Consider the following 24,047-nt stretch of genomic DNA (forward strand, 5'->3'; position numbering starts at 1 on the left):
CAGGCCCCGAAGCAGCAAGAGTTTGGTCACTCATGGACACGCTGCTTTGGTTCCCACCGTGGTGGGGGTGGGGGCGGGAGCCCTGGAAGGGGCAGTGAAGCCATGGAGGGACAGACGGTCAAGTCCTCCCGTGCCCAGAGGGCTCACTTTATTTCACCAGCAGCGTCTGCCGGCTCCTCTTGCCCCGGGAAGCACGGAGCAGCCGGAGCAGCAGCAGCAGGAGTGTGGCTGCGGCCAGGACGGTGCCCACGAGCAGCGTCAGCGCCAGCCTCCTGAGGGTGGGGCCGGGCTGCCCCTGCAGCGCCTCCTCGGCCTTGATCTTGTCCTGCAGGGCCCCCAGCGCGTCCTGGTTGCCCTGGGCGTTGAAGCGGGCGATGAACTCCTGCTGCACGAAGCACTTGTAGATGGCTGACTTGAAGATCTGCAGCTGCTGACCTCCCGTGCTCGGGTCCAGGAAGGTGCTGACGTCCTGGCCGGAGAGCTGGCCCTTCCAGGTCAGGGGGCGGTCGTCGAGCTCCCAGACGACGGGCCTGCGAGGAAGCAGAGGGGGCGTCGGGGCCTGAAGGGAGGCAGAGACAGGGCACCTTCGCACAGGAAGCCCTGCGGAGCACTGGGAGTGGGCGAGGGCAGCTGGGAGCTCGGGACTGGCTGGGTGTCCCAGGCTGGGGCCCTGGAAATGGGGGTGGTCCTGGGAGGGAGCAGCAGGAACACCCTTGGAATGATTTGCACCCTGGCCTCTTGTCCTCACTCTGCCCGGCCACACTCCGCCCGGCCACACTGGTCTAGATGTTCTTCAGGCATGCAGGGCACAGTCTCGCCTCAGGGCCTCCACCCTGGCTGTTCCCTGCACCTGCAACACTTGTCCTCGGGCCACATGGCCCCCTAGTCTCCTTTTAGTCTCTGTTGAAATGGTGCCTCCTAGGGCTGGCACCGTGGCTTAGCAGGTAAAGCCACCACCTGCAACACTGGCATCCCATATGGGTGCCGGTTTGAATCCCAGCTGCTCCACTTCCAATCCAGCTCCCTGTGGATGCGTCTTGGAAAGCAGTGGAGGATGGCCCAAGTGCTTGGGCCCCTGCACCCACATGGGAGACCCGGATGGAATTCCAGCCTCCTGGTTTCGGCCTGGCCCTGCCCCAACCAAGGCTGCTATTTGGGGAATGAACCAGTGCATGGAAGACATCCCCTCCCTCTCCCTCTCCCTCTCCCTCTCCCCCTCCCCCTCTCCCTCCCCCTCCCCCTCCCTCTCCCTCTCCCTCTCTCTGCATTTCAAATACATAAATAATATACTCTGGTTTCTCTTCAGGTCGTATAAATCTTTCACCTTTTACAAATAAATAAATCATAGACAAGAACTGGCTTCCCCTTGGAGAGGCCTTTGCCGACCCCTCTCATAACGTCAGTCTCCACCACTCCCATCAGCTCGTCCTCACCTCACCACCGTCTAAAACACTGCGCACTTGCGTCATCTTGAAATCTATACATTTAATTGCCCCTTGGGGGCAGGCGGCCTTTGTCAGCTCTGTTCTCCGCTGTCTCCCCGGTACCCAGAACATTGCTGTTGAGTGAGTGAGTGCATCAGGTGCACAACATGATCAGCGTGGTCGCAGGACCGAGGGGACACTCGTGGCGCAACCTTGCAGCAAGGCCAAGGCCAGCACGCTCGCTCGAGTCAGTACACCCCAGCCGCCAGCCCCGTGAAGCACCAGGAAGACCCCGCGGGGCCGCCAAGGCCTCTGCACTGAGTTGCATGCCGCCCCCTCAAGTTCATGTCCTTCCCAGAAACACAGGAGGGTAGCCTGATTTGGAAACTGGGTTGTCGCAGATGTAATGAGTTACGATGAGGTCATCCTGAGGACCGTGGGCCCTAAATCCAACACCACCGGCATCCTGATGAGAAAGGGAGACGAGACAGACACAGAGGCGCAGGAAGACTGCCAAGCGGTGATGGAGCCAGCCTCGCAGATGTGCAGCTACAAGCCAGGCCCGGTCAAAGTGCTCCAGCCACCACCAGCGGCTGGGACAAGGCCGGAGCCGATTCTGCCGGCCCCCGAGTGGGAGTGGCCCCGCGACACCTTCCGGCCTCCAGGAGGTCGTCGTTTCATGCCACCGAGTGTGTGGCGCTTTGCCTGGCAGGCCTAGGAGAGCGGCACAGCCCCATTCTACACGTAAGGAAGCTGAGACCCAGAGAGAAGCCACAGGGCCCAGTCTCACACCCGGAGGGCGGCCAGGTTGGGAGTGGGGCTCATGCCTGTTCCGACCCAGAGCCCAAGACAGAAACTTCAGTGACAGCAGCTGCTCTGCTCAGTTCCCTAGAGCTACAGGCCTTCCTCGGGTTCCCTAGACGCCACCTGGCTCCTCCGTGTGTGGCTAATGTCGGGAGGAGGGTCCCACTAGGCAAGAGGTACCTTCCTGCATGTCTGAACTTTTTTTAAGAAAAAGATTCATTAATTTATTTGAAAGGCAGAGTAACAGAGAGAGGGAGCGACAGAGAGAGAGGTCTTCCATCCGCTGGTTCACTCCCCAGATGGCTGAAACGGCCGGAGCTGCACCAATCTGAAGCCAAGAGCCAGGAGCCTCTTCCAGGTCTCCCACGTGGGTGCAGGGACCCAAGGACTTGGGCCATCTTCTACTGCTTTCCCAGGCCATAGCAGAGAGCTGGATTGGAAGTGGAGCAGCAGGGACTAGAACTGGCGTCCATATGGGATGCTGGTGCTGCAGGTGGAGGTTTAACCTACTATACCACAGCGCCGGCCCTGTGCTTTTTTTTTTTTTAAGATTTATTTTGTTTATTTGAAAGGCAAAGTTACGGGGATGGGGGGAGGGAGAGAGAGAAAGAGATCTTTCATCTGCTGGTTTACTGCCCAAATGGCTACAAGAGCTGGAGCGGGCCAGGTCAAAGCCAAGAGGTAGGAGCTTCTTCCGTGTCTCCCATGTAGGAGCAGGGGCCCAAGGCCCAAGGATCTGCATTTCAGGATTTGGGTTGAGAGCCAAACATAATCTAAGGTCTTCCAGGGTCCTGTCACTCACACGCTGGGATGGATGGGCAAGCAACACAGGCCCTGATGGAAAGACTCAGGGTGACAACAGCCCCTGCACTAAGGACTCCTCATTCAAACAAGCCCTTCACCCTGCCTGGAGCTGGGAGACAAGGAGTATCCCTGGGCGCCCGCACCCCAAAATGCATCCCACCTCTGCAACCCCTGGCCTGCTCTCTAAGCAGCCGGACTCAGGGGCCACAGGACGGCCTGGATGCCCCAGGGCGGGTGCTGCCAACACACTTCCGGTGGAGGAAACCAGCAAAGCGACTTCAGGCCTCTGGAAGTTCCCAGGCCACCAAGGCAGGTGAGATTGAGGGCACAGCGGCTCCCAGGAGGGCGTCTTCCGCACCAGGCTCTTCTTTGAAATTCGCCAGAGGCAGGTTCTCAACCCGGCCACTCTCCTGCCCTCTGGTGACACTGAGAAGCCGGCTCACCCTTGCGCACCGGAGTCGACCTGATCTACAAGAAACCATGGTGTGGAGCGGCTCACCGACGGTGGAAGTTTCGCGAAGGAAGGGGTTAGAAAGGCAGTACCCGAGCTGTGGAGGTCCCAGCGTTACCACCCAACGCTTGGGCCCAGGTAGGCCAAACTCACCGCCTTGACCCGAGCCTCCAGACTAGGAAAAGGCCCCGAGTCAGCGCTTCCCCAGACTCCGGCTCCCGCAGCGGTTTGGGGGCGCAGAGGGAAACGACTCCCGTGTCACGAGTGGCCCTCCTCTAGGCCGGTGGGGAGCCCCTGGAGGTGGCTGCTGCTCACTGCAGGGGACACCCAGAGGGAACTAGTCACACGGCCAGAGGCAATGCACAAGCAGAGAGGGAGGCAAAGAAGGCTGTCCCCCCCCACCCTCACGAGGTTCCAGGAATGGCTCCAATGCTCCAGCCTCTAGAGGTAGCCAGAAGCCCCCACTGCACCAGCCCTGGGCCCAGCGTGGAAGTTACATGGAAGGACCCAGCAGACAGTGGACGTGAGACCATAAAATCACGCTTCTGCTGGCCTTGGATGGAAAATCAGTAAAGAAATGCCTGACTCCCCCCAGCTGGGAAGAGAGGCCTTCATTCTGTTCGTCTCGTGTGTCTTTGGAGGAATAAAACCCCATGCTGTTAGAAGTGACCCTTTCCTGTCCCCTCTTGTCTACAAAATGCCCCTGGTGGCCGCACCAAACCACTTGCCCTACTCACCACTCCTGCCCAGAGGAGAGGACTGGCTCCCGGTGGGGCTTGGCAGGTGGGCTGTCTGGCAAGCCCCCAGCAAATGGTCACAGCCACTTCTCAGTCCTCAATAGGTGTGCTAGATGGACAGAAGCCTTTCTGACTCAAACAGAAAAGGCACAAGCAGCATCCAAAGTCCTACTAAAAGAAAGAAGCCTGCTCTTGGGGCTCCCGAGGTCCCCCCAGAATAACAACAGCTGCTCCTTTGTTTCTAGGGTAACTCAGCAGATAGCCCCTGCCCTGGCACCTTCCCTCCGCCTCCCTGCCTCCTGTGTGCCGATAGTGAGGGCGGCTTGAAAGGGCCAGGCTGTGCCGACCTCGGAATCCCGCTTCCAGCCACTGCTCACGGCGCTCCTGGAGACAAGGGTGCTACCCAAGGCCACTTTGTACTGATTAGCCCTTTCGAGATGTGGCTTGGGAGGCCCTCCCTCACCTCTGACACCCTCTTTGATTCGGATATATGGCAGCAAGCTTCTCCTGGAGACAGATTCCAAAAACCACGAGCCAGTCTCCCCGGGAGTTCTAGTCTTAACAACCTGGAGTGGGATCTGACCAATGGCAGCCTAGAGAAAGGTGCCTATCGTGCACACACACTTAGCCTGCAGCTGCAGATAAGTTACAGGGAACTTGGAGCTGGGTGTGTGTGTCAAGAAGTAAACCAGGGGCCAGCGCTGTGGTGTAGCAGGTAAGGATGCCGCCTGCAGTGCTGGCATCCCATATGGGCGCAGGTTCGAGTCCCGGCTGCTCCACTTCTGATCCAGCTCTCTGCTAATGCACCTGGGAAAGCAGTGGAAGATGGCCCAAGTCCTTGGGTCCCTGCACCCACGTGGGAGACCCAGAAGAAGATCCTGACTCCTGGCTGTGAGCCAGCCCAGCTCTGGCCATTGCTGGCATTTGGGGAGTGAACCAGTGGATGGAAGATCTCTTTCTCTCTCTGCCTCTCCCTCTCTATCTCTCTCTCAGTAATTCTGCCTTTCAAATACATAAATAAATCTTTAAAACAATAACAACAGAGAGCTCATGGAAGAAGCAATCAAGCCAAGTGGCTCCATGACTTTAGAGGAGTCCCGTGGCTTCTACCCTCTGACAGGCAGCAAGAAGCGCCCTCCCTTCTCTGACTTGGTTCTTACCCTTGCTCCTTTTCAGCCCTTGTGTGTTCAACCTAATTGTCAAATCTCTATGTTCCAGATCCAATCGTTTCATGTAAAGATGGCGATCATGCAAGGATTCTAGCCATTATCAAACACCAGTGACAAACCTCTGTCCCTGAAGAATGGGACAGAGCCCTGACATCGCGGGAAGTTACAGAAAACAGCCCTTCCTCCCTCGACTTCCCATACAGATGAGGGAGTGGAAATCTCCGTGGGAGGGAAAGAGAACACAGGTGGGAAGGTTGCCAGACCCTCCTTAGAGCCTGGCCCCCTCCATCCCAACCCCACCCATCTTGTGATTTAGAAAACTACTCTTTCAGCAATGCAGAATGGCAACACAGAACCAGCAATGGCCAAAAATATCCAACATGGCTACTGACAGTGTCCCTGGGGTGACCTCTAGGTAATTACAGCAACCTGACAATAAAATGCCCATGGCTGACACTCCTACTCCCATCATGCACCTGACGCCATAACACTTCTGCGACTTCCCAAACAGGCGGTCCTCAAGCCTCATTCCAAATATCACCCCTATGAATAGTCAGTTAAACCTTGCTCCCCAAACCACCTGTCTCCATCAAGGGGGAACCCCAAAACTTGTCGGGCTGACACCCGGGTTCTATCACCTGTAGATGGATGCTAAGGGGCAGGTGAGCCATGTGGACCCTGACCCCTCATTGAGCCTGTAGTTGTCAAAGATGATAAAATTCATATTGGATGACGGCTCGGGCACACACTGGACTTGGCAGTCTTCCACCTGCAGCTCGGGTCGCATGCGGTTGGACATGATCTTGATGGCTCCCAGGTAGAGCCAGCAGGGAACCGGCTTCTCCAGCGGCACTTCGATGTAGCAGTAGCCCACGCGCTTCCGTTCCCCAGGCTTCTTGCATCTGTTACAGTCCTGCCAGGGCTCCCACTGGGTAAAGACACGCTCCTTGTGGCCCAGGATCAGGGTCTCGTTCTGCAGGGGCCTCTGACCCAGGCCTCTGTGTGTCAGATGCAGTTTGGAGACATCCTGGAAGTCGATCTCATACCGCGTCACTTGTCTGTTGTTCTTGTCCCTGCAGTAGTAGATGCCTGTCTGGGAGGGCAGGGCCTTGGTAATGACAATGCTGCCCCCGGGCATGACGTTCACATTGGGAATGATGGAGACGTTGGAGGACCACTGGTCATGCTGCATGAAGAAGTGGTACCATCGCGCTCCGGAGATGTTACAGTGCAGGAGGACAGTGCTGCCGGACAGCAGGGCCTGCTGGCACACCTTGCCGGGCGGGCAGGTGACAGAGACATAGTGCCCCAGCACCGGGACAGTGAATCCGAGCAGCAGGTGCCAGGTGGTCAGCATGGTGCACTGAGGCCGTGGCAGGGGCCGGCCAGCACTCTGGGCTCTGTGAGGTCACCAGTGAACTCAGGCCTTGGCTCCCAAGTGGGGCTGTGAGGTCACCGTCTCCTCCAGTTTTGTGACAAGTTGGTGGCCCAATGCGATTTCTATTCCATGTGTTCCATTTTTTTTTTCTGGGATAGTCTGATTTGTCTGTTCAGGGTTTTCTCTGCCAACTGCCACCTTCTGCCTCCCCGAGGGACAGTTCTACATTCCCAGAGATGACCCGAGGACATGAAAGCATTGCACACTAAGATTCAACACGCTTTCTCTGAACACCTCCCAGACATTGGTGCATTGGTACTGCGGATACAGCAGTGAATGCAAACTCCTTAGTTACTGTTCTGACCTGAACCCCTCTCCCTCCAACCACTCCTCTCCAGCTATGCTGGCGTCCTCGCGATTCCTTGAACTTGTCACGTGGGGGCGGGGCTCTTGCCTCAGGACTTTTGCACATGCTAGCCCCTGCTGCTAGCCCCTGCTGCATGACGCAACTCAGCTTAAATACCTATTTTCTCAGTTGCCCCCTTCCCAATCCCTTTATTTGCTCAGTTCTGGAATGAGGAACCACTTTGCGGAGGCCTGATTTGCTGTCATTCAGCAACAGAAAGCACCAGGGACGTGCGGGGCTCAGTAGACCAGGAAAAGGCAGCATGGTAGCAGGAGGAGAGTAGAACAGACGGCGAGTGCTGCCTTGCTCATCCTCGCCCGGGAATGGATGCAGTCGGTGAGTCAGGGTTCTCGCCGTGCAGCACCTGTCGGCCAATGACCATGGAAGTGCCGTGGGTGGGGACCGGTTCTGCAGTCACCAATGAGCTTTGGCCAGTAGGAACAGGTGCATGTCTGCAGGGCACGGGTGGGGAGAATTTACTGCCGTGATAACTGCTCAGCAGGGAAATGGGGAAAGTGGGAGAGAGGCTGCTGGGGGGCGGTGAGTCACTGAGGAAGGGTGAGCAGGAGCACCCGCTGGGAGGCAGGCTCATCTCCCACACTGGGTGGTGTGACCAGGAGCAGAGCGGACCGGCTGAGGGGAGATTTCCAAGAGAGGACCAAACCCCGACGTCAGGACGTCTGAGTGCGACTGACAGGACGTGGACAAGGGAGAGAGAGGGGAGGTCAGAGAGTCACCTAGGTTTTTGCTAAGAACCCCAAGTTCGTTATGGCTGGGGGCTCTGTCAGTTGGCCCTCACCCGCCGTGGGGACCTCTGCTGGCTGGGCTTGGTGTCATTGCATGCTGGCTTGCTCTCTCAGGAGCAGTGGCTTCTTCTTCTTCTTCTTCTTCTTTTTTTTTTTTTTTTTTTTTTTTTTTTTTTTTTTTGACAGGCAGAGTAGACAGTGAGAGAGAGAGACAGAGAGAAAGGTCTTCCTTTGCCGTTGGTTCACCCTCCAATGGCCGCCGCGGTTGGCGCACTGCGGCCGGCGCACCGCGCTTATCCGATGGCAGGAGCCAGGTACTTATCCTGGTCTCCCATGGGGTGCAGGGCCCAAGGACTTGGGCCATCCTCCACTGCACTCCCGGGCCACAGCAGAATGCTGGCCTGGAAGAGGGGCAACCGGGACAGAATCCGGCACCCCGACCGGGACTAGAACCCAGTGTGCCGGCGCCGCTAGGCGGAGGATTAGCCTAGTGAGCCGCGGCACCAGACTGGAGCAGTGGCTTCTGTGGTGTCCTGCCGCCAGCCACCACACCCTCGCCTGCTCTCAGACCTCCACGACCATCCAGCCTGCTTCCCAGGACCCATGGAAGTCCCCCAGTCTAAGGGATCTCTACCTCTCACTTCTCCTTCTCCCTCCCTCCCCAGCCCAGAGAATCTCTCCTAGGTGGTAAGAGGCTGCGAGAAAGCCCACTTCTGACCTTGACCTTGGGTCGGTGAGGAGAGATGTTTCCATTGGCCTCTGCAGAGTGTTTTTAAAATGCTGAGCTCAGAGATGGCCGAGTGAAACCTAGGAGGCGTCCTAGGAGATTTCTCTAAACAATGTGAGGCTTCTACTAATTGCTACAAACTAAGAAGCTTGTACCACACCAGCCCTTGTGTAGACGTTAAGGTAACTCTGATGCACTGCGACACTCATTTGGTCCAATGGTTAAGACACCCACATCCCATATTGGGAGTGCCTAGGTTCCTCTCTGTGTGTCAGGTTCCTCTCTGGCTCCTGACTCCAGGTTTCCAGGGAGACAGCAGTGATGGCTCCAGGAATTGGGCTCCTGCTGCCAAGGTAGGAGACCCAGACCAAGCTTCGCAGCCTTGGCTCGGCCCAGTGGGCATTTGAAGAGTGATCAGTGGATGCAAGCACTCACTTTCTCTCTCGATCACTCCCTATCTCTCAAATAAATAAATACAAAATGAAAGATAACTATGTCCATATGGCTAAGAGATGACAAGATGAGGAATTTGAACTTACACAGAAGAAAAATCAAATGGAAATACTAGATTTAATGAAATTTGTGAAATTGAGAATTCACTAGGAGTAACGCCCTATTAGACACAATGGAAGAGAGGATTAGTAAAGTGAAAGATGGCTCAGTAGAAAAATATCTGGGCCGGCGCTGTGGCGCAGCAGGTAAGCCACTACCTGTAGTGCTGGCATCCCATATGGGCGCTTCTTTGAGTCCTGGCTGCTCCACTTCTGATCCAGCTCTCTGCTGTGGCCTAGGAAAGCAGTGGAAGATGGCACAGGTCCTTGGGCCTCTGCACCCACATGGGAGACCCAGAAGAAGCTCCTGGCTCCTGGCTTCAGATTGGCACAGCTCCGGCTGTTGCGGCCAATTAGGGAGTGAACCAGTGGATGGAAGACCTCTCTCTCTCTCTCTCTCTCTCTCTCTCTCTGTAACTCTTTCAATAAATAAATCTTAAAAAAATGAAAATATCTGTAGTGAAGCATGCAAAGGAGTTAAAATAGCATCAGAGACAGATGAAATGTAAATAGAAGTTCTAATATTCTTGTAAGTGGAGACTCTGAAGAAAAGGAGAGATAGAAACACAAGTAACATCTGAATACTTTCCCAAACCGATGAAAGACATTAAGCTACAAATTCAAGGTTTCTGCATCCCACCCAGGATGAAGAAACGCCACTTACAGTAAAATGCTGCTAAACACTGAAGAGGAAGCCTTCAAGATGCTGGAGAAAAACACAGTCACATCCAAAACAATGAACTTAGGACTTTTCATTTGACTTCTAATGGAAGCTAGAAAACAGCTGAATGCCACCTTCAAAGCATTAACAGAAATTAACTTCCAAACTAGAATTCTGTATCACATGCTAAAGGAATTGAATCATACATTGTGGTTCGTGGGATTCAGCTACATTAACAACGACAAACCACAGGAACTTTCCCAGATATTTGCAAGTAGGCAATGGAATGTCTAAATAAACAAAGCATTAGAGGAGACTGCACAGTTGAAAATGGAAAGTGTTTTTCACTGAAGATGGAAGTATAACTCTAGGTCTTGTCAGATGCTGGCGAGTTATGCTTAGGTAGAAGTTACAGCCTAACTTGTAATTTGGGGGGTAAAGGATGAAAATTTGAGCATCTCAAAAAGTTAGGAAGAGAAACAGCAAGCTAAACCCAAAGAATACAGAAAAAAATAAATAATAACAGAGAGAAACCAGTGACATGGAAAATAGAGGTGCAGGCGCCGGTGTTGTGACCTAGGGGGTTAAACCGCACCACTTCGTGTCCCCGCTGCTCTGCCTCTGAGCCAGCTCCCTGTTAAAGTGCCTGGAAAGCAGCAGAGGACGGCCCATGTGCCTGGGCCCCTGCCTGTGCTCATATGAGGTGCTGGCGCCACAGGCAGTGGCTTAACTTACTGCACCACAACACCAGCCCCGATTCAAAAATGTTTATACAGGGGCCGGTGCTGTGACGCGGTAGGTTAATCCTCGCCTGCGGTGCCAGCATCCCATATGGGCGCCAGTTCTAGTCCCGGCTGCTCCTCTTCCAATCCAGCTCTCTGCTATGGCCTAGGAAAGCAGTAGAAGACAGCCCAAGTCCTTGGGTCCCTGCACCCACGTGGGAGAGCGGGAAGAAGCTCCTGGCTCCTGGCTTCGGATCAGCGCAGCTCTGGCCATTGCGGCCATTTGGGGAGTGAATCAACGGAAGGAAGACCTTTCTCTGTCTCTTCCTCTCACTGTCTGTAACGCTACCTCTCAAATAAATAAATAAAAAATCTTTAAAAAATGTTTATACAAAGGGACAAGAAATAACCAAGCCAATCTCACAGAACAGCGTGGAAAAACACCTACTACCAGATATCATGACTTACTAAAAAGTCTAACAATTAAGATGCCGTGTGTGGCATTGCTGCACGGATGGATGAAATGTGCCTACCAGGGTCTACACAGGAGACAGAAATCACGCTCGCGTCTGCCTTGGTGTGGGCTTGAGTGCCTCATTCTATCAGGAGCTGTGTGGGCAGCACGGAGGTCCCCGTTAGTCACCACTGTGTCCCCAGCGTCACCCGTGCAGGATCAGCTCAGAGGCGGTGGGTGGGGTGGGTGGGAGGGGATTCCTGCCTAAAGCACAAGCCAGTGAAGAGACCCCTTAACCCCCAACGCAGGTGGGCACCAAGGCAGCGGATCACCTGTAGACCGAGGCAAAGGGGCAGGTGAGCCACACGTGGCTGGTCCACTTGCCCAGCTGGTGCGCGTCAAAGATGAAGTAGGGCTGTGTGGTTTTCGTGCTGGCGCCATCGCAGGGGACGAGGCAGGCTTCCACTTGCAGCTCTGGCTGCATGCGGCCGTAGGGCGCTCGCAGCTCTCGCAGATACAGCCAGCAGGGCATGGACTCCTCCGGCGAGTCCTCGACGTAGCAGAAGCCCAGGCGCTTGCGCTCGCCTGGCGCCCCGCAGCGGTTACAGTCCTGCCAGGGCTCCCAGCGTGTGTAGACAAGCACCGCCCCGCCCAGGTTCAGGGTCTCGTTGGCCAGGGGCTCTTGGCCCAGGTCTCTGTGAGTGACGTGCAGGGCGGTCACGTCCTGGAAGTCTATCTCGTATTCCACCACCAGGCTGCCTTTGCCGTCCTGGCAGCTGTAGAGGCCAGTCTGCGCCGGCTGGGGGTGGCTCAGCTGGAGGCTGCCGCCCGGGAATTTCTTCACGTTGGCCGTTGAGTGGAGCAGGGAGGGGGTGTCTTCTAGGAAGGAAGTGAAGTGCCAGACAGCCCCGGGGTGGTCACACTGCAGGACCGCCTCGTTGCCCGAGAGCAGGGCGCGCTGGCAGAGACTCTTGTACGAGCAGCCGATGAGAGCCTGCGCCCACAGGGAGGGGAAAGAAAGGCTAACCAGCCACAGGGAGGCCATCATGGTGGACCGAGGGCTCCAGAGGAGGCTGGGAACCAGCGTGGGCATTGTGAAGTCACCCACAGAACTCAGGGCTCAGCCCCTGGAGCGGGGGAGGGAAGCGTGCTCACCCCAAGCGCTCTCCTGCCCCAGCAGCACGGGTCTTGGTTCCCAGCGTCCAGTGGCTGCTGGGAGGTCGTAGGGTAGATGACTGGGCGTCCAGGGGAGCTGCGCAGGAACCACGCACGGGAACCCCAGGCAGGATAAGCGCCCTGCGGATTCCCAGTGTGCAACCAGGACCGAGCAGCTTCAGGCTCCTGGGATGGGGAGACACAGAAATCACTGGGCTGTGTCGCTTCTAACACCCGGCGGCAAGACAGGGCAAGGGTCTATGTTGTAGGGGGGACAGATTCCTTCCATAGCACCTGATCAGCTCTTTGTGGGGGGGTCCCCAAACCATTCTCTGTGGCTCCAGTCTCCCCACTCCGGGGAGGCAGCTCCTTCCCATGGGCCTCTTTGCGACCAGTTTTCCCAGCTGGCTTTCTGGCCCCCAGAGTGTAAGACTGAAAGATTGCCATAGGTGTCCAGTAAACCCCACATGCAAGGAAAGAAAAACCCCACCTCCACAGCTCTGCTCAAGATCGGCCCCCACTGCTGTCCTAGTCCTCCTCCTCCCCCCTTCCTCCTCCCCCTCTCCCCCTCCTCCTCCCTTCTCCTCCTCCCCCCCGCCTCCTCCCCCTCTCCCTCTCCCCCTCCCCTTCTGTCTCCTTCTTCTCCTCCTCCTCCTTCTTCTCTCTCTTTCTCTTATTTCAGCTACCTTAAAGCCTGTTGGTAAATCTTGTCACCCCCCTCTCTTTCACCAAGACTTCTGTTCACCCAAGAAGATTTTCTGGTCGTATGTTAATCCTGTCAGCAGTTAACAGTGAGTTATGACTTACCTAGTGCTATACCCTTGAATTCATCCTTACCAAAAGCTGAGTTCTAATGGGCTTGGTCTCAACTAAATTCTCAACTTTCAGCCAACTTTTGCAAGCTCCCACCCCGTCCTAACACCCCATGTTCCAACAGCTTCCTCCTGGGGCTGCAAGTTCACTTGGTACAGGATCCGCCTCAGGCACCAGGACCCACTCTTCTGGCTTCCACCAAATTTCCTTGTTCCAGCGTATCACAGCCATTGGAGAGGAGATCACTCTCTCTCTCTCTCTCTCTCTCTTTGGAGGAAGAAGAGCCTGGCTGGATTTCAGGTGTACATTAAACACGGTAAGTGATGACACACATCACTTGTTCAGCCATTGGCCGAAAACAGCCACACGGGGTGGGCTGCAGGCACTGTGGCACGGCGGGTTCAGCCCACACCAGCATCCCACATGAGAGCAGCAGTGCTAGTCCCGGCTCCTCCGCCTCCCATGCAGCTTCCTGCTAACAAACCCTGGGAGGCCGTGGGCGATGGCTCAAGTATTTGGATTCCTGCCACCCGTGATGTGGGGACCCAGAGGACTTCCTGGAGTGCCTAGGTTTGGCCTGGCCCTGTCCTGGCTACTGGGGACATTTGGGGAGTGAACCAGCAGATGGAAGATATCTCTGTCTCTGTCTCTCTTTTTCTCTGTCACTCTGCCTTTCAAGTAGATGAAAATAAATAAAAAATAAGCATGAGGGGTAAGAGTTGCGGTACAGTGGGTTAAGCTGTAACTTCTGACAGCGGCACCCCGTACTGGAGCACTGGTTCGAGTCCCCATGGCTCCACTTCCAATCCAGCTCCCTGCTAATGTGCCTGGGAAAGCAGTGGAAGATGGCCCAAGTCCTTGGGACCCTGCACCCATGTGGAAGACCTGAATGGAGTACCTGGCTCCTGGCTTCAGCCTGGTCCAGTCCTGGCTATTGGGACTATTTGAGGAGTGAACCAGTGAATGGAAGATCTCTTTATTTCTCTATCTCTCTGCCTTTCAAATAAATGAATATTTTTAAAAGTTTAATGGCGGCGCCGCAGCTCAATAGGCTAATCCTCCGCCTTGCGGCGCTGGCACACCGGGTTCTAGTCCCAGTCGGGGCACCGGATTCTGTCCTGGTTGCTCCTCTTCCAGGCCAGCTCTCTGCTGTGGCCAGGGAGGGCAGTGGGGGATGGCCCAAGTCCTTGGGCCCTGTACCCGCAGGGGAGACCAGGGGAAGCACCTGGCTCCTGCCTTCGGATCAGCGCAGTGCACCAGCCATAGCAGGCTGGCTTCAGCGGCCACTGAGGGGTGAACCAACAGAAAAGGAAGACCTTTCTCTCTGTCTCTCTCTCACTGTCCACTCTGCCTGTCAAAAAAAAAAAAAAAAAAGTTTAATAACTACATGGCACCACAATCCACCAGTCCAATAAAAAATGCAATATCCTGAAGCTTTTGTCAAATGATGGTAATGATTACCACACTAGTGTCTGTTTCAAGAAATTTCTCCTATGGCTGGAAGTTAAGAACATTTCCGGGGCCTGCGCTGTGGCGTAGTAGGCTAAGCCTCCACCTGTGGTGCAATCTGGCATCCCATATGGACACCAATTCGGGTCCCGGCTGCTCCTATTCCGATCCAGCTCTCTGCTATGGCCTGGAAAAGCAGTGGAAGATGGTCCAAGTCCTTTAAAAATTATTTATTTATTTATTTGAAAGACAGAGTTATAGAGAGGCAGAGAGAGAGAGAGAGAGAGAGAGAGAGAGTGTCTTCCATCTACTGGTTCACTCCCCAAATGACTGCAACAGCCAGAGCCAGGCCAATCGGAAATCAGGAACCAGGAGCTTCTTCCAGGACCCCCACGTGGGTGCAGGGGCCCAAAGACTTGGGCCATCTTCCACTGCTTTCCCAGGCCACAGCAGAGAGCTGGATCAGAGGTGGAGCAGCCAGGACTCAAACCTGTGCCCATATGGGATGCCAGCACTGCAGGTGGCAGCTTTACCTGCTACACCACAGCGCCGGCCTCTCTCCACCTCTTTCTGTTGCTTCATATTTCAGATAAATAAATCGATATTTATTTATTTTATTCAAATAAATAATTCTGTAAAAATAGATAGTTCACGTCAAATTCTTGGCACAGCCTGGGTTTGGAATCAGACAGCGGTGAGGGTAAGTGGAACATGGCTCAGTGGTTTTAGCGCCAGGCTTCCCCTCCCTGTGCCCAGCACACTCACTCACTTCATGAACAGTTACTGCCTGCTCCCCTCGGCTCAGGCAGTGAGAATCCAAGCCAAGTTCTTGGCCTCTTGGAGCTTGCATTCTAGGGGGGTACAACAATCAGGACACATAAGTCATGCTGTGTAACAAAAGAATTCTGGGATCTCAGTGGCGTGACCCAATTCTGTTTTGCACACTGCATGTCCAGCATTGGTTGATGGACAGATCTGCTCCACAAAGTCCCTCCAGACGCCACAGGCGACGGCGGCTGTGGCGTCTGCAGCGTCCGTAGCTGCAGTATGACAGGAGTGAGAAGGGCGAGACTTGCGCTGGCAGTGAATGCGTGGGCCTGAGAGGAACGCAGGACTTTGCTCCCAGGTCATTAACTGGCGTTGATCTCAGTGCCCCACCCGAGTGCAGAGGGCCTGAGCAATGCAGGGACACACGGCGTATTTGCTGAGCGGTACTGCCTTTTACCTTGGCGGAGGGCAGATGACAGACGAGCGTCTAATAAAACAGCAGGTCACAGTGGTGAGAGAGACTGTTAGGGGAGGAACTGGGTCCCTGCCCTGCTCAAGTGCACGTGTTGATGTCTTAAGTCCTGGCAACTTGTAATATGACGGTCTTTGGAAATAACATTTATTGTTTAAGATGTGTTGATTTGTGTGAAAGACAGAGAGACAGAGAGAGAGAGAGAGAGAGAGAGAGAAATATATCTTCCATTCGCTGACTGGTTCCCCAAATGGCCGCGATGGCCAGGGCTGGGCCAAGCTGGAGCCAGGAGTTTCTTTCAGGTCTCCCACGTGGGTGCAGGGGCCCAAGGACTTGGGCCATCTTCCACTACTTTCCCAGGCCATCAGCAGGGAGCTGGATGGGAAGAGGAGCAGCTGGGATTCCAGAGGGCAGCCACATGGGACGCAGGCTGTGTCACAGCGCCGGCCACTGCCCATTGCTCCTAGGCCTGCTCAAACCTGTTTCCGATCCCCCTCAAGTGAATTTCTCATTCCACTAACTGTGTTTTTCAGCTCGAGAGTCTTTGTTTTGATATACTTATATCTCATTTTGTTTTACAACATTTTTATTTTGCTCGTATATCAGTTTTCTGTCCTTGTCTCCGTTAGTTCTTTAATAATCCTCAAGAAGACAGTTTCCAGCCGGCGCCGCAGCTCACTGGCTCACTTGGCTAATCCTCCGCCTGCGGCGCTGGCACCTCAGGTTCTAGTCCCGGTCAGGGCGCCAGATTCTGTCCCGGTTGCCCCTCTTCCGGGCCAGCTCTCTGCTGTGGCCAGGGAGTGCAGTGGAGGATGGCCCAGGCGCTTGGGCCCTGCACCTGCATGGGAGACCAGGAGAAGCACCTGGCTCCTGCCTTCGGATTGGTGCAGCGCGCCGGCCGCGGCGGCCATTGGAGGGTGAACCAACGGCAAAGGAAGACCTTTCTCTCTGTCTCTCTCTCACTGTCTAACTCTGCCTGTCAAAAAAAAAAAAAAAAAGAAGAAGAAGAAGACGACAGTTTCCAAGTCTTTGTCTAGTAAGTCTACCACTTGGACTTCCTCAGGGATTTTCTTTTTCCCCTCGAATGGGCCACACTTTCCTGTTTCTTTGTATGTCTCGTGATTTCTTTTTTTGGTTGAAAATGGAAACTTGAATTTTATAATGTGGTAACTCTGGATATCAGACTTTCCCCATTCCTCAGAATTTTCTGGGTGGTTGTTTGTGTATTCCTCTTTTTTTTTTTTTTTTTTTTTTTTTTTTGACAGGCAGAGTGGACAGTGAGAGAGAAAGGTCTTCCTTTTCCGTTGGTTCACCAGCCAATGGCCGTTACAGCCAGCACACTGCGCCGATCTGAAGGCAGGAGCCAGGTGCTTCTCCTGGTCTCCCATGGGGTGCAGGACCCAAGCACTTGGGCCATCCTCCACTGCACTCCCTGGCCACAGCAGAGACCTGGCCCGGAAGAGGGGCAACCGGGACAGAATCCAGCGCCCCGACCGGGACTAGAACCTGGGGTGCCCTCAGGTGCAGGGGCCAGCGCTGTGGTACAGCAGCTTAACCTGCTGTCTGCAGCGCCGACATCCCATATGGACGCCAGTTCAAGTCCCGGCTGCTTCACTTCTGATTCAGCTCCCTCCTATCATGCCTGGGAAAGCAGTGGAAGATGGTCCCAGGGCTGGGGCCCCTGTCACCCACATGGGAGACCCAGAAGAAGCTCCTGGCTTCTGCCAGGCCATTGCAGCCATCTGGGGAGTAAACCAGCAGATGGAAGAGGTCTCTCTCTCTTCCTCTGCCTCTAACTCTGCCTTTCACATAAACATTTATTGACACTAAGCACATGAAAAGATGTTCAACATCATTAGTCTTCAGGGAAACACAGATTAAGTGAGAGGCAGGCATTAGGCAGAGTAGTTAACACACCTGCATCCCGTATCAAGGTTCAAGTCTTGGCCCAGTACCCTATTCTAGCTTCCTGCTAATGTGCACAGTGGGAGGTAGCAGGTAAATGGCTCAAGTACTTAGGTCCCTGCCACCCATGTAGGAGGCCCAGACTGAGCTCCTGGCTTTGGCCTGGCTCAGCCCCGGCTGTTGTGGCCATTTAGGGAGTGAACCAGACAATGGGAGATCTCTTCTATTTCTGTCCGTATCTCCCTGCCTTTTTTTTTTTTTTTTTTTTTTTTTTTTTGACAGGCAGGCAGAGTTAGACAGTGAGAGAGAGAGAGAAAGGTCTTCCTTCCACTGGTTCACCCCCCAAGTGGCTGCTATGGCTGGCGCTGTGCCGATCCGAAGCCAGGATCCAGGAGCTTCCTCCTGGTCTCCCATGGGGGTGCAGGGCCCAAGCACTTGGGCCATCCTCCACTGCCTTCCTGGGCCACAGCAGAGAGCTGGACTGGAAGAGGAGCAAACCGGGACAGAATCCGGTGCCCCAACCGGGACTAGAACCCCGGGTACCGGCGCTGCAGGCAGAGGATTAACCAAGTGAGCCGTGGCACCGGCATCCCTGCCTTTTAAATAAAATAATTTTTTAAATAGCTTAAGCTATCACCACTACATGCCACTTCACACCAACTCAGCCGGCTGTGATCAAACAATCGGATAACAACAAGTGTTGGCGGGGACGTGGGGACGTGTTAAATGATGCAGTCGCTGTGGAAAACAGTTTGGCAGGTCTCAAAAGGGCAGAGACATAATAACACCACTCTGCAATGTCACATCTGTTGTACATCCTGAAGAATTAAAAGCAGGTGCTCGTACACCCGGGCTCACAGCTGCACCGCTTACAACAACCAAAAACTGCAAACAGCGGAAGTTATCTATCAGCAGGTGGACAAATAAAATGTGGTGTATACTTACCACGGACCACTGATCACGCACAGAGGGAACACGGTTTTGATTCTGATATTTGCTATAATACGGATGGACCTTGAAAATCTCAGGCTTAGTGAAACAAGCCAGGCCCACATCAGGTTCACAGAAGTTCAATCTACGAAGCAGGTCCAATGTGCAATGCGACAGAGACGGGGCTGAGGGCGCAGCGAGTGGAGCCCTGCTTGGAGGCAGGGGATCGCCCGGGCAGCTGCCGGGAGTGGAGGAGCCAGGGCGAGCGTGCGGAGAGGGAGAGGGCGGATTGAGGAGATCCGGCCGCGGTACGTTCTGGTTAGAGCGCAGAGACGGCTTTGGGTGCGAGGTCTAACAGGACGAAGCAGAACAAAACACGCCTGGGTCTCCCCCAGCCTGCGGCCAGCCCGCCACCTGCGGGAAGTCTCACGCTGGAGCGCCCAGGGTTCCCCGGCCCCGGACACGCTTCCCGGAGCTGCCACCGGGGGTCAGCAGAGCCACGCCGAGCGCCGCGCGGGCAACCCGCTCCCGGGCGCAGGTGGCTACGGTCCGGCCGCGCTTGGGAGAAACCGGGCCCGGGCCCGCACTTCCCCTCTGGCCCCTTTAAGAGCCAGAGTTTCCGGAGGCCTGACCCGGGGACAAGGGTTGCCCGGGGGCAGAACCACGGAGCTGGGAATGCGGGGGAGGTGGCGAAAACTGCCCAAGAATTCCAACTTGTCCGGTCTCCCGGTCCTGGAAGTCACCCGACTGGGACGCACGAGAGACCCGCACTGCCGGCCCTGCCCGCGCCCGGGGAACCTCAGCGCGAGTGGGGACCGAACGCTCCCGAGAGCCCCAGCCCTCTCCACGGGGTGCACCTAGGCGGGTCCATCGCCAGCCGGGGAGAGGGGTGTGGGCAGGGAAGGAACAGGTGCGCCGCGGGACACGCCCTCGCGCAACAGGTGAATCACCCCAAGTGGGTCTCGTGGTTTTCGTGGATCTCGACCCACTGGGCCTGGCCCGGCCAAGGGGACCCGTGGTCCGCGAGTGTCCTCCCGCCAGCCAGTCACTTGGTTCTGGCCCTGAGGGCCGGAGCGCACCTGGGTCAGCCCACTTCCGGGGAGGGAGGCGGGGAGCCCCTCCCCGCCGCCCACCCCCTGGGCCCAGCCCTCCGCTCCCACCCTTGTGTACCTGGGCGGATCCATTCCCCGGGGCGCGCAGGGGGTGGCCGTGGCTCCGAAAGCCACAGTGGGGCAAGCGCGCGACTCGCCGAAAGCTAGGCGCGCGCGCCTCACCCACTTTGTATCCTTTAAAACTTCCACAACCAGCCGGGTCGTCTTGGAGCCGGGACGAGAAGCCACAGCGGGAAGCGGAGGGGCGCGCATCCCTCCCGGCCTTGGTGCGCTCCGCGCCCCCTACTCTCCCGGTACTTGGGAGGGGACGCGCGGGCCCGACGCGCCCAGACGGCGGCCCGCGATGGCGCTGGTGGCCGCCGAGCGCCCCTGGGGGCCGGGCCCTCACCCGGTCGCCCGGAGTCTGGGCGCGGCCGTCTTCGTGTGGCTCCTCCTCGGCACCTGGTGCACAGGTACGGAGTGCGGGGCCCCTGGTGCTGCGGGACTTCGGGTGACACCCTACGAAGAGGGTGGGTGGACCGCGTTCTTTGCGACCCGGGAGGCGGCAGGACGGGGGCCGGTGGAGACCCCGCACCTTGGGAGAGCCGTGGCTAGCGGGAATGAGGGGATTCCCCGGCCCAGACGCGGAGTGCTGCCTCCGCCCTTGCTGGAGAGAGCAGGAAGTGAAACTCGCTGGAGCGTCAGGCCGGGAGCGGCGGCGAGAAGGGGATCCTTTGTGGGCCGGGGGGGAAGGGCGGCCCAAACACCAGGCTAGGCTGGGCCGGGGACTTGGGCGCACCCCGAGATTTCTGAACGTGGCGGGAAAGGGGAGAAGGCACACGAAGGCTGGAGCAGATGCTTCCCGGAGGTGGAGATGAAGAATGGGGCCCGGGCTTCGGGTGGGGTGGGGACTCCCCAGCGGCCCCACGCACCTCCCGCGGGCTCCAGGCCGGGTAGGATGGACTTGTGGACTTGACCCCGTACGGTGCTGGCACCTCTCACCAGGGTCGGGTATTTGGGTGGGGGTGAAAGTGCTTTTTGTTTGAGCCAGTGGTTCTGGGCAGGGTGAGGTGGGAGGCACCGAGGGAAGTGTTGTGGGAAAGTAGCCACCCTATGGGAAGCAGTCGGGTCAGAATTCACCAAAGCCACCCGAAGGTAGAGTCCTGGGCGGTTCATCTCCAGCTGGGGCCTGGGGCACCGGGGCCCTGGGGTGGCCATTTGGGTCTGCCTGTGTGGACCACAGAGATGCCTCTTCCTGTGAGCGGTGACCAAGGCAAGAGGAGTGGAGCCGGCGTTCCAGGAATCTAGCCCTGTGACCTTGGATCTGCCACTCCAGCCCCGTGGGCCTAAAAAAAAAATCCCAATGATTACTGTAGCCACCTCCCTGGTCTCGGAGCTTAAGGAACGGCGTGTCCCGGGCGCTCTGTAAAACCGCACTCCCGCCTGAGCGTTCAGCTGATGACAGGGCGTCTGGCTTCTCGTCCTGGAAGTACTTCCTGCAGCTCACGGCGGGCCCTGCCCTGTCTCCTCTTGCCCACAGCCCCTGCCGGCGCCATCCAGGTGACCGTGTCAGACCCCTACCACGTGGTGATCCTCTTCCAGCCCGTGACCCTGCCCTGCTCCTACCAGATGACCATGACCCCCACGGCCCCCATCGTCGTATGGAAGTACAAGTCCTTCTGCCGAGACCGCGTCGCCGATGCCTTCTCCCCGGCCAGCGTGGACAACCAGATCAATGCCCAGCTGGCGGCTGGTAACCCAGGCTACAATCCCTACGTGGAGTGCCAGGACAGCGTGCGCACCGTCAGGGTGGTGGCCACCAAGCAGGGCAACACTGTGACCCTGGGCGACTACTACCAGGGACGCAGGATCACCATCACTGGAAGTAGGTTGTGCAAGGTGCGGGGAGGCGGGGCAAGAGGGGTGCACCTGCAGGTCTCACCTGGGAGCTCCAGAGCGCCCGCGGCAGGGAGGGCTCCCTCTCTGTGGCCATCCATCCCTCCCTTTATAGAACCACGAGACTTGGCACTTGCCGCGTGCCACGCTGTTCTGGGCCCTGGGATACAGCAGTAGGCAAAACCATCAAAGCAGAGCCCTGGCGAAGCTCTCATTTGCAGCGGGGGAGGCCAGCACAGGCTGTCCCGCCCAGCGCTGGGAGGGCTGGGGCGCGGGGTTGTGGGAAACAAGGTGGGGGCTCACTCTCTAAGAACGTGAATGCTGTCCGCAAGCAGAAGACAGAAGTGTGGAAGAAACAGGTCTGGAAATGCGTCCCAGGGCTCGGGCTGGAATCCAGCCCCAGGTGGTCTAACTCACTGGGACGGCACAGTAACTGAGCGAATACTTCGTGGTACAGAAGTCCAGAGACACAAGGCGACTTGCACAGGGTCACACAGTGGGCGACCGATCTGGCCGAGGCTCCAGACTTCTCACTCCTTTTACTCCCTCGGGGGAGGCAGCGGAGGGGACGAGAGCCGGCGGTGGGGAGCGGCTCCAAGGGGCCAGCCCGCACCGTGCCAGCACACCACACACGTGACGCACGGCTCTGAACCGCGGCAGCCCTGCGGGTCCTTGTCCTTCACCCTGTCTCTCCCTCCTGACGGGGCGTCATTCACACAGTGTGTCCGCCAGGCGCTGGGCGTGGAGCCGTGTTTGGGACAGCCAGGGTGCCTGGCCCTCGGGGACGTGACATCCTGGTGGGGCGAGACGGGCAGTGGGCAAGCACGCGTAGCAAGAGTAAGAGAATGTCAGACAGTGCCAGAGCTGCAAAGAAAGCGCCGTTGAGTGTCGCGCCCTGTGGAGCCATTGGGCCCTATCAGCCCTGTTTCCGGGGAGGGACCAGACGTACCCTGAATTTCCATGGGCGGTTCAACCCCAAGCATCCTGCTGGTGCCTGAAGCTGAAGGGCTGCTTGGGGTTCAGCCTGTCCCAGCCCCCTTCCCTCCACCCCGGCAGCCACTCCAGCCTGGACAGGCATGAGTGCCAAGCCCTGCGGGGACCACCCTGTGCTGAGCCTGTCCTTGGGGGCTGCAACTGGGCCCCGCTCCGCTGAGCACTGAACTCCACGCGCAGCGACCCTAGGCTCTGAGGGGTGGGGGCCGGCACCATCAGGCTCCAGGGGTTTCCCGCTGCTGCCTGGGGAGCCTGGCGGGCCGCGAGTGCTGTGCATCCATTGTGTGTGAGTCCCTTCCGGAAAGCGTGGAGCCACGGGAGCTTCCTGCCTTTCAGTGCAGGGGCCTTCTCGGTGGTGCCACTGGGGCACTGACTGCCCTGGTGTTAAAAGGGATGCTGAAGGCGGCCCTCGGGCAACCCGCAAGGTTGCCGGCCCCTGGTGTAGGCCCTCAGCTCAGCACCTCTGGGTGGTGTGGGCCCCAGCTTCAGAGACCCCGCGTCCGCCTCCTCTGGCTGTGGGGGAACACAGCACACGGCCTGTGCTGGCGGTAGGCAGGGATCCAGGCCCGCGTCTTCCCCCTGACAAGTTAAAAGCAGTGCCCAGCCTGTGTGATCTCAGGGCCGGACGGGGACCAGGGACAGGGTGCGCCTGGCAGGAAGGAGGTGGACCCAAGCCCTCAGATTGATCAAAAGAGGCCGGAAACTCTTGTATTTCATGGGTTTTGAAAACATCATGCAGGCCAAACAAAGTGCACGGGGCCCAGATCCGGCCCACGGGGCCCCAGGTCCCAATTCCTGGCCTACATGATTGTGGTCTGTGGCAGGGGGTTCCTGCGGGCCCCGCTGTGCGGATCAGGGGCTGATGTAAAGACACAGGTCGGAAACGGCCAAGAGGACTTTGGGGCAGCTGGGGTGCTGGTTTGCGCTTTTGAGGGCTCAGTGACAGAACACGTGCATGCACGGGGCCCAGCACACAGTGGGGGCTCATTATACGCAGGACAGCTGTCTTCACGGAGGGCGGCCGTGGCCCCCACTTCTGCCCCGAAGGTCACCTCCGAAAGCGCACAGCCCTCACCTCCAGGCCTGGTACTTCCTGCCGCCTCCCCAAGTTCACTGGCTCTGTGCCCTCTGTCACCGCCTGTTCTGCGAGGCGATTACATTTGTGTTTGCGTCTCTTTCCCAGGTCGTCTGAGCCCGTGTAAGGGCGAGGATTTTTACCTGTTCTCTATAGCAGTGGTGATCAAATGTATTCGTCTCCTGGCCTCTTTACCCTCTTAATCGTTTTGTAACATTTATTTGAATGGCAGAGGGACACAGAGAGAGGGAGAAACAATCTTCCATCTACTGATTCACTCCCCACATGGCTGCAGCAACCAGGGCCGGGCCGGGCCAATGCCAGGAGCCCAGAACACCATTCAGGTCTCCCACGTAGGTGGCAGGAGCCCGAGTACTTGGACCGTCCTCTGCTGTTCTCCCAGGGAGATGGGTCTTGCAGCCACATGGGGTATCGGCATCCCAGGCAGTGGCTTCACTGGCCGCAT

At 57.0% G+C, this 24,047-nt stretch overlaps 3 protein-coding genes across 9 annotated transcripts in view; 1 reads left to right on the plus strand and 2 right to left on the minus strand.

Moving 5' to 3' along the window:
• LOC100350452 (protein FAM187B) lies at positions 1–19,890 on the minus strand. Of its 3 annotated transcripts, XM_089319333.1 has the most exons (3): positions 18,542–18,954; positions 12,190–12,375; positions 1–530 (listed from the first exon to the last, which is right to left on the minus strand). In XM_089319333.1, exons 1-3 carry the CDS (start codon positions 18,649–18,651, stop codon positions 149–151), a joined length of 678 nt encoding a protein of 225 aa, XP_089175459.1. In that variant the 5' UTR covers positions 18,652–18,954; the 3' UTR covers positions 1–148. The 3 variants fall into 3 exon arrangements, with proteins under 3 accessions (XP_089175459.1, XP_089175460.1, XP_002722280.1); XM_089319334.1 differs by lacking the exons at positions 12,190–12,375; positions 18,542–18,954 and adding an exon at positions 19,697–19,890; XM_002722234.6 differs by lacking the exons at positions 12,190–12,375; positions 18,542–18,954 and adding an exon at positions 6,028–6,826.
• On the minus strand, positions 11,253–12,182 carry LOC149120825 (protein FAM187B-like). The gene has a single exon (XM_089319331.1). The coding sequence runs from the start codon at positions 12,125–12,127 to the stop codon at positions 11,363–11,365; it is 765 nt and encodes a 254-aa protein (XP_089175457.1). The 5' UTR covers positions 12,128–12,182; the 3' UTR covers positions 11,253–11,362.
• LSR (lipolysis stimulated lipoprotein receptor) overlaps positions 19,706–24,047 on the plus strand; it is a 12,859-nt gene continuing 8,517 nt past the window's right edge. Inside the window, exons 1-2 of one of the 5 annotated variants that reach the window (XM_051836120.3) lie at positions 19,706–20,090; positions 21,158–21,502. In XM_051836120.3, the coding sequence (XP_051692080.2) occupies positions 19,982–20,090; positions 21,158–21,502 (454 nt within the window). In that variant the 5' untranslated portion in view covers positions 19,706–19,981. Of the gene's footprint in view, positions 20,091–20,352; positions 20,486–21,157; positions 21,503–24,047 lie in introns of those variants that run through there. The other 4 variants (XM_051836122.3, XM_008249492.5, XM_070062443.2 and 1 more) reach the window with 4 other exon arrangements.

Source organism: Oryctolagus cuniculus, chromosome 18, assembly GCF_051225735.1.
Source record: "Oryctolagus cuniculus isolate XC-2025 breed Fujian yellow rabbit chromosome 18, ASM5122573v1, whole genome shotgun sequence".
NCBI lineage: Eukaryota > Metazoa > Chordata > Mammalia > Lagomorpha > Leporidae > Oryctolagus > Oryctolagus cuniculus.

Excerpts from the sequence above, each read along its gene's own strand:
- LOC100350452 (XM_002722234.6), bottom strand. The coding sequence starts at position 6,746 with ATGCTGACCACCTGGCACCTGCTGCTCGGATTCACTGTCCCGGTGCTG. Across the intron at positions 531-6,027 it reads CCCTTAGCATCCATCTACAG|GCCCGTCGTCTGGGAGCTCG; the intron begins GTGATAGAACCC and ends GCTTCCTCGCAG.
- LOC149120825 (XM_089319331.1), bottom strand. The coding sequence starts at position 12,127 with ATGCCCACGCTGGTTCCCAGCCTCCTCTGGAGCCCTCGGTCCACCATG.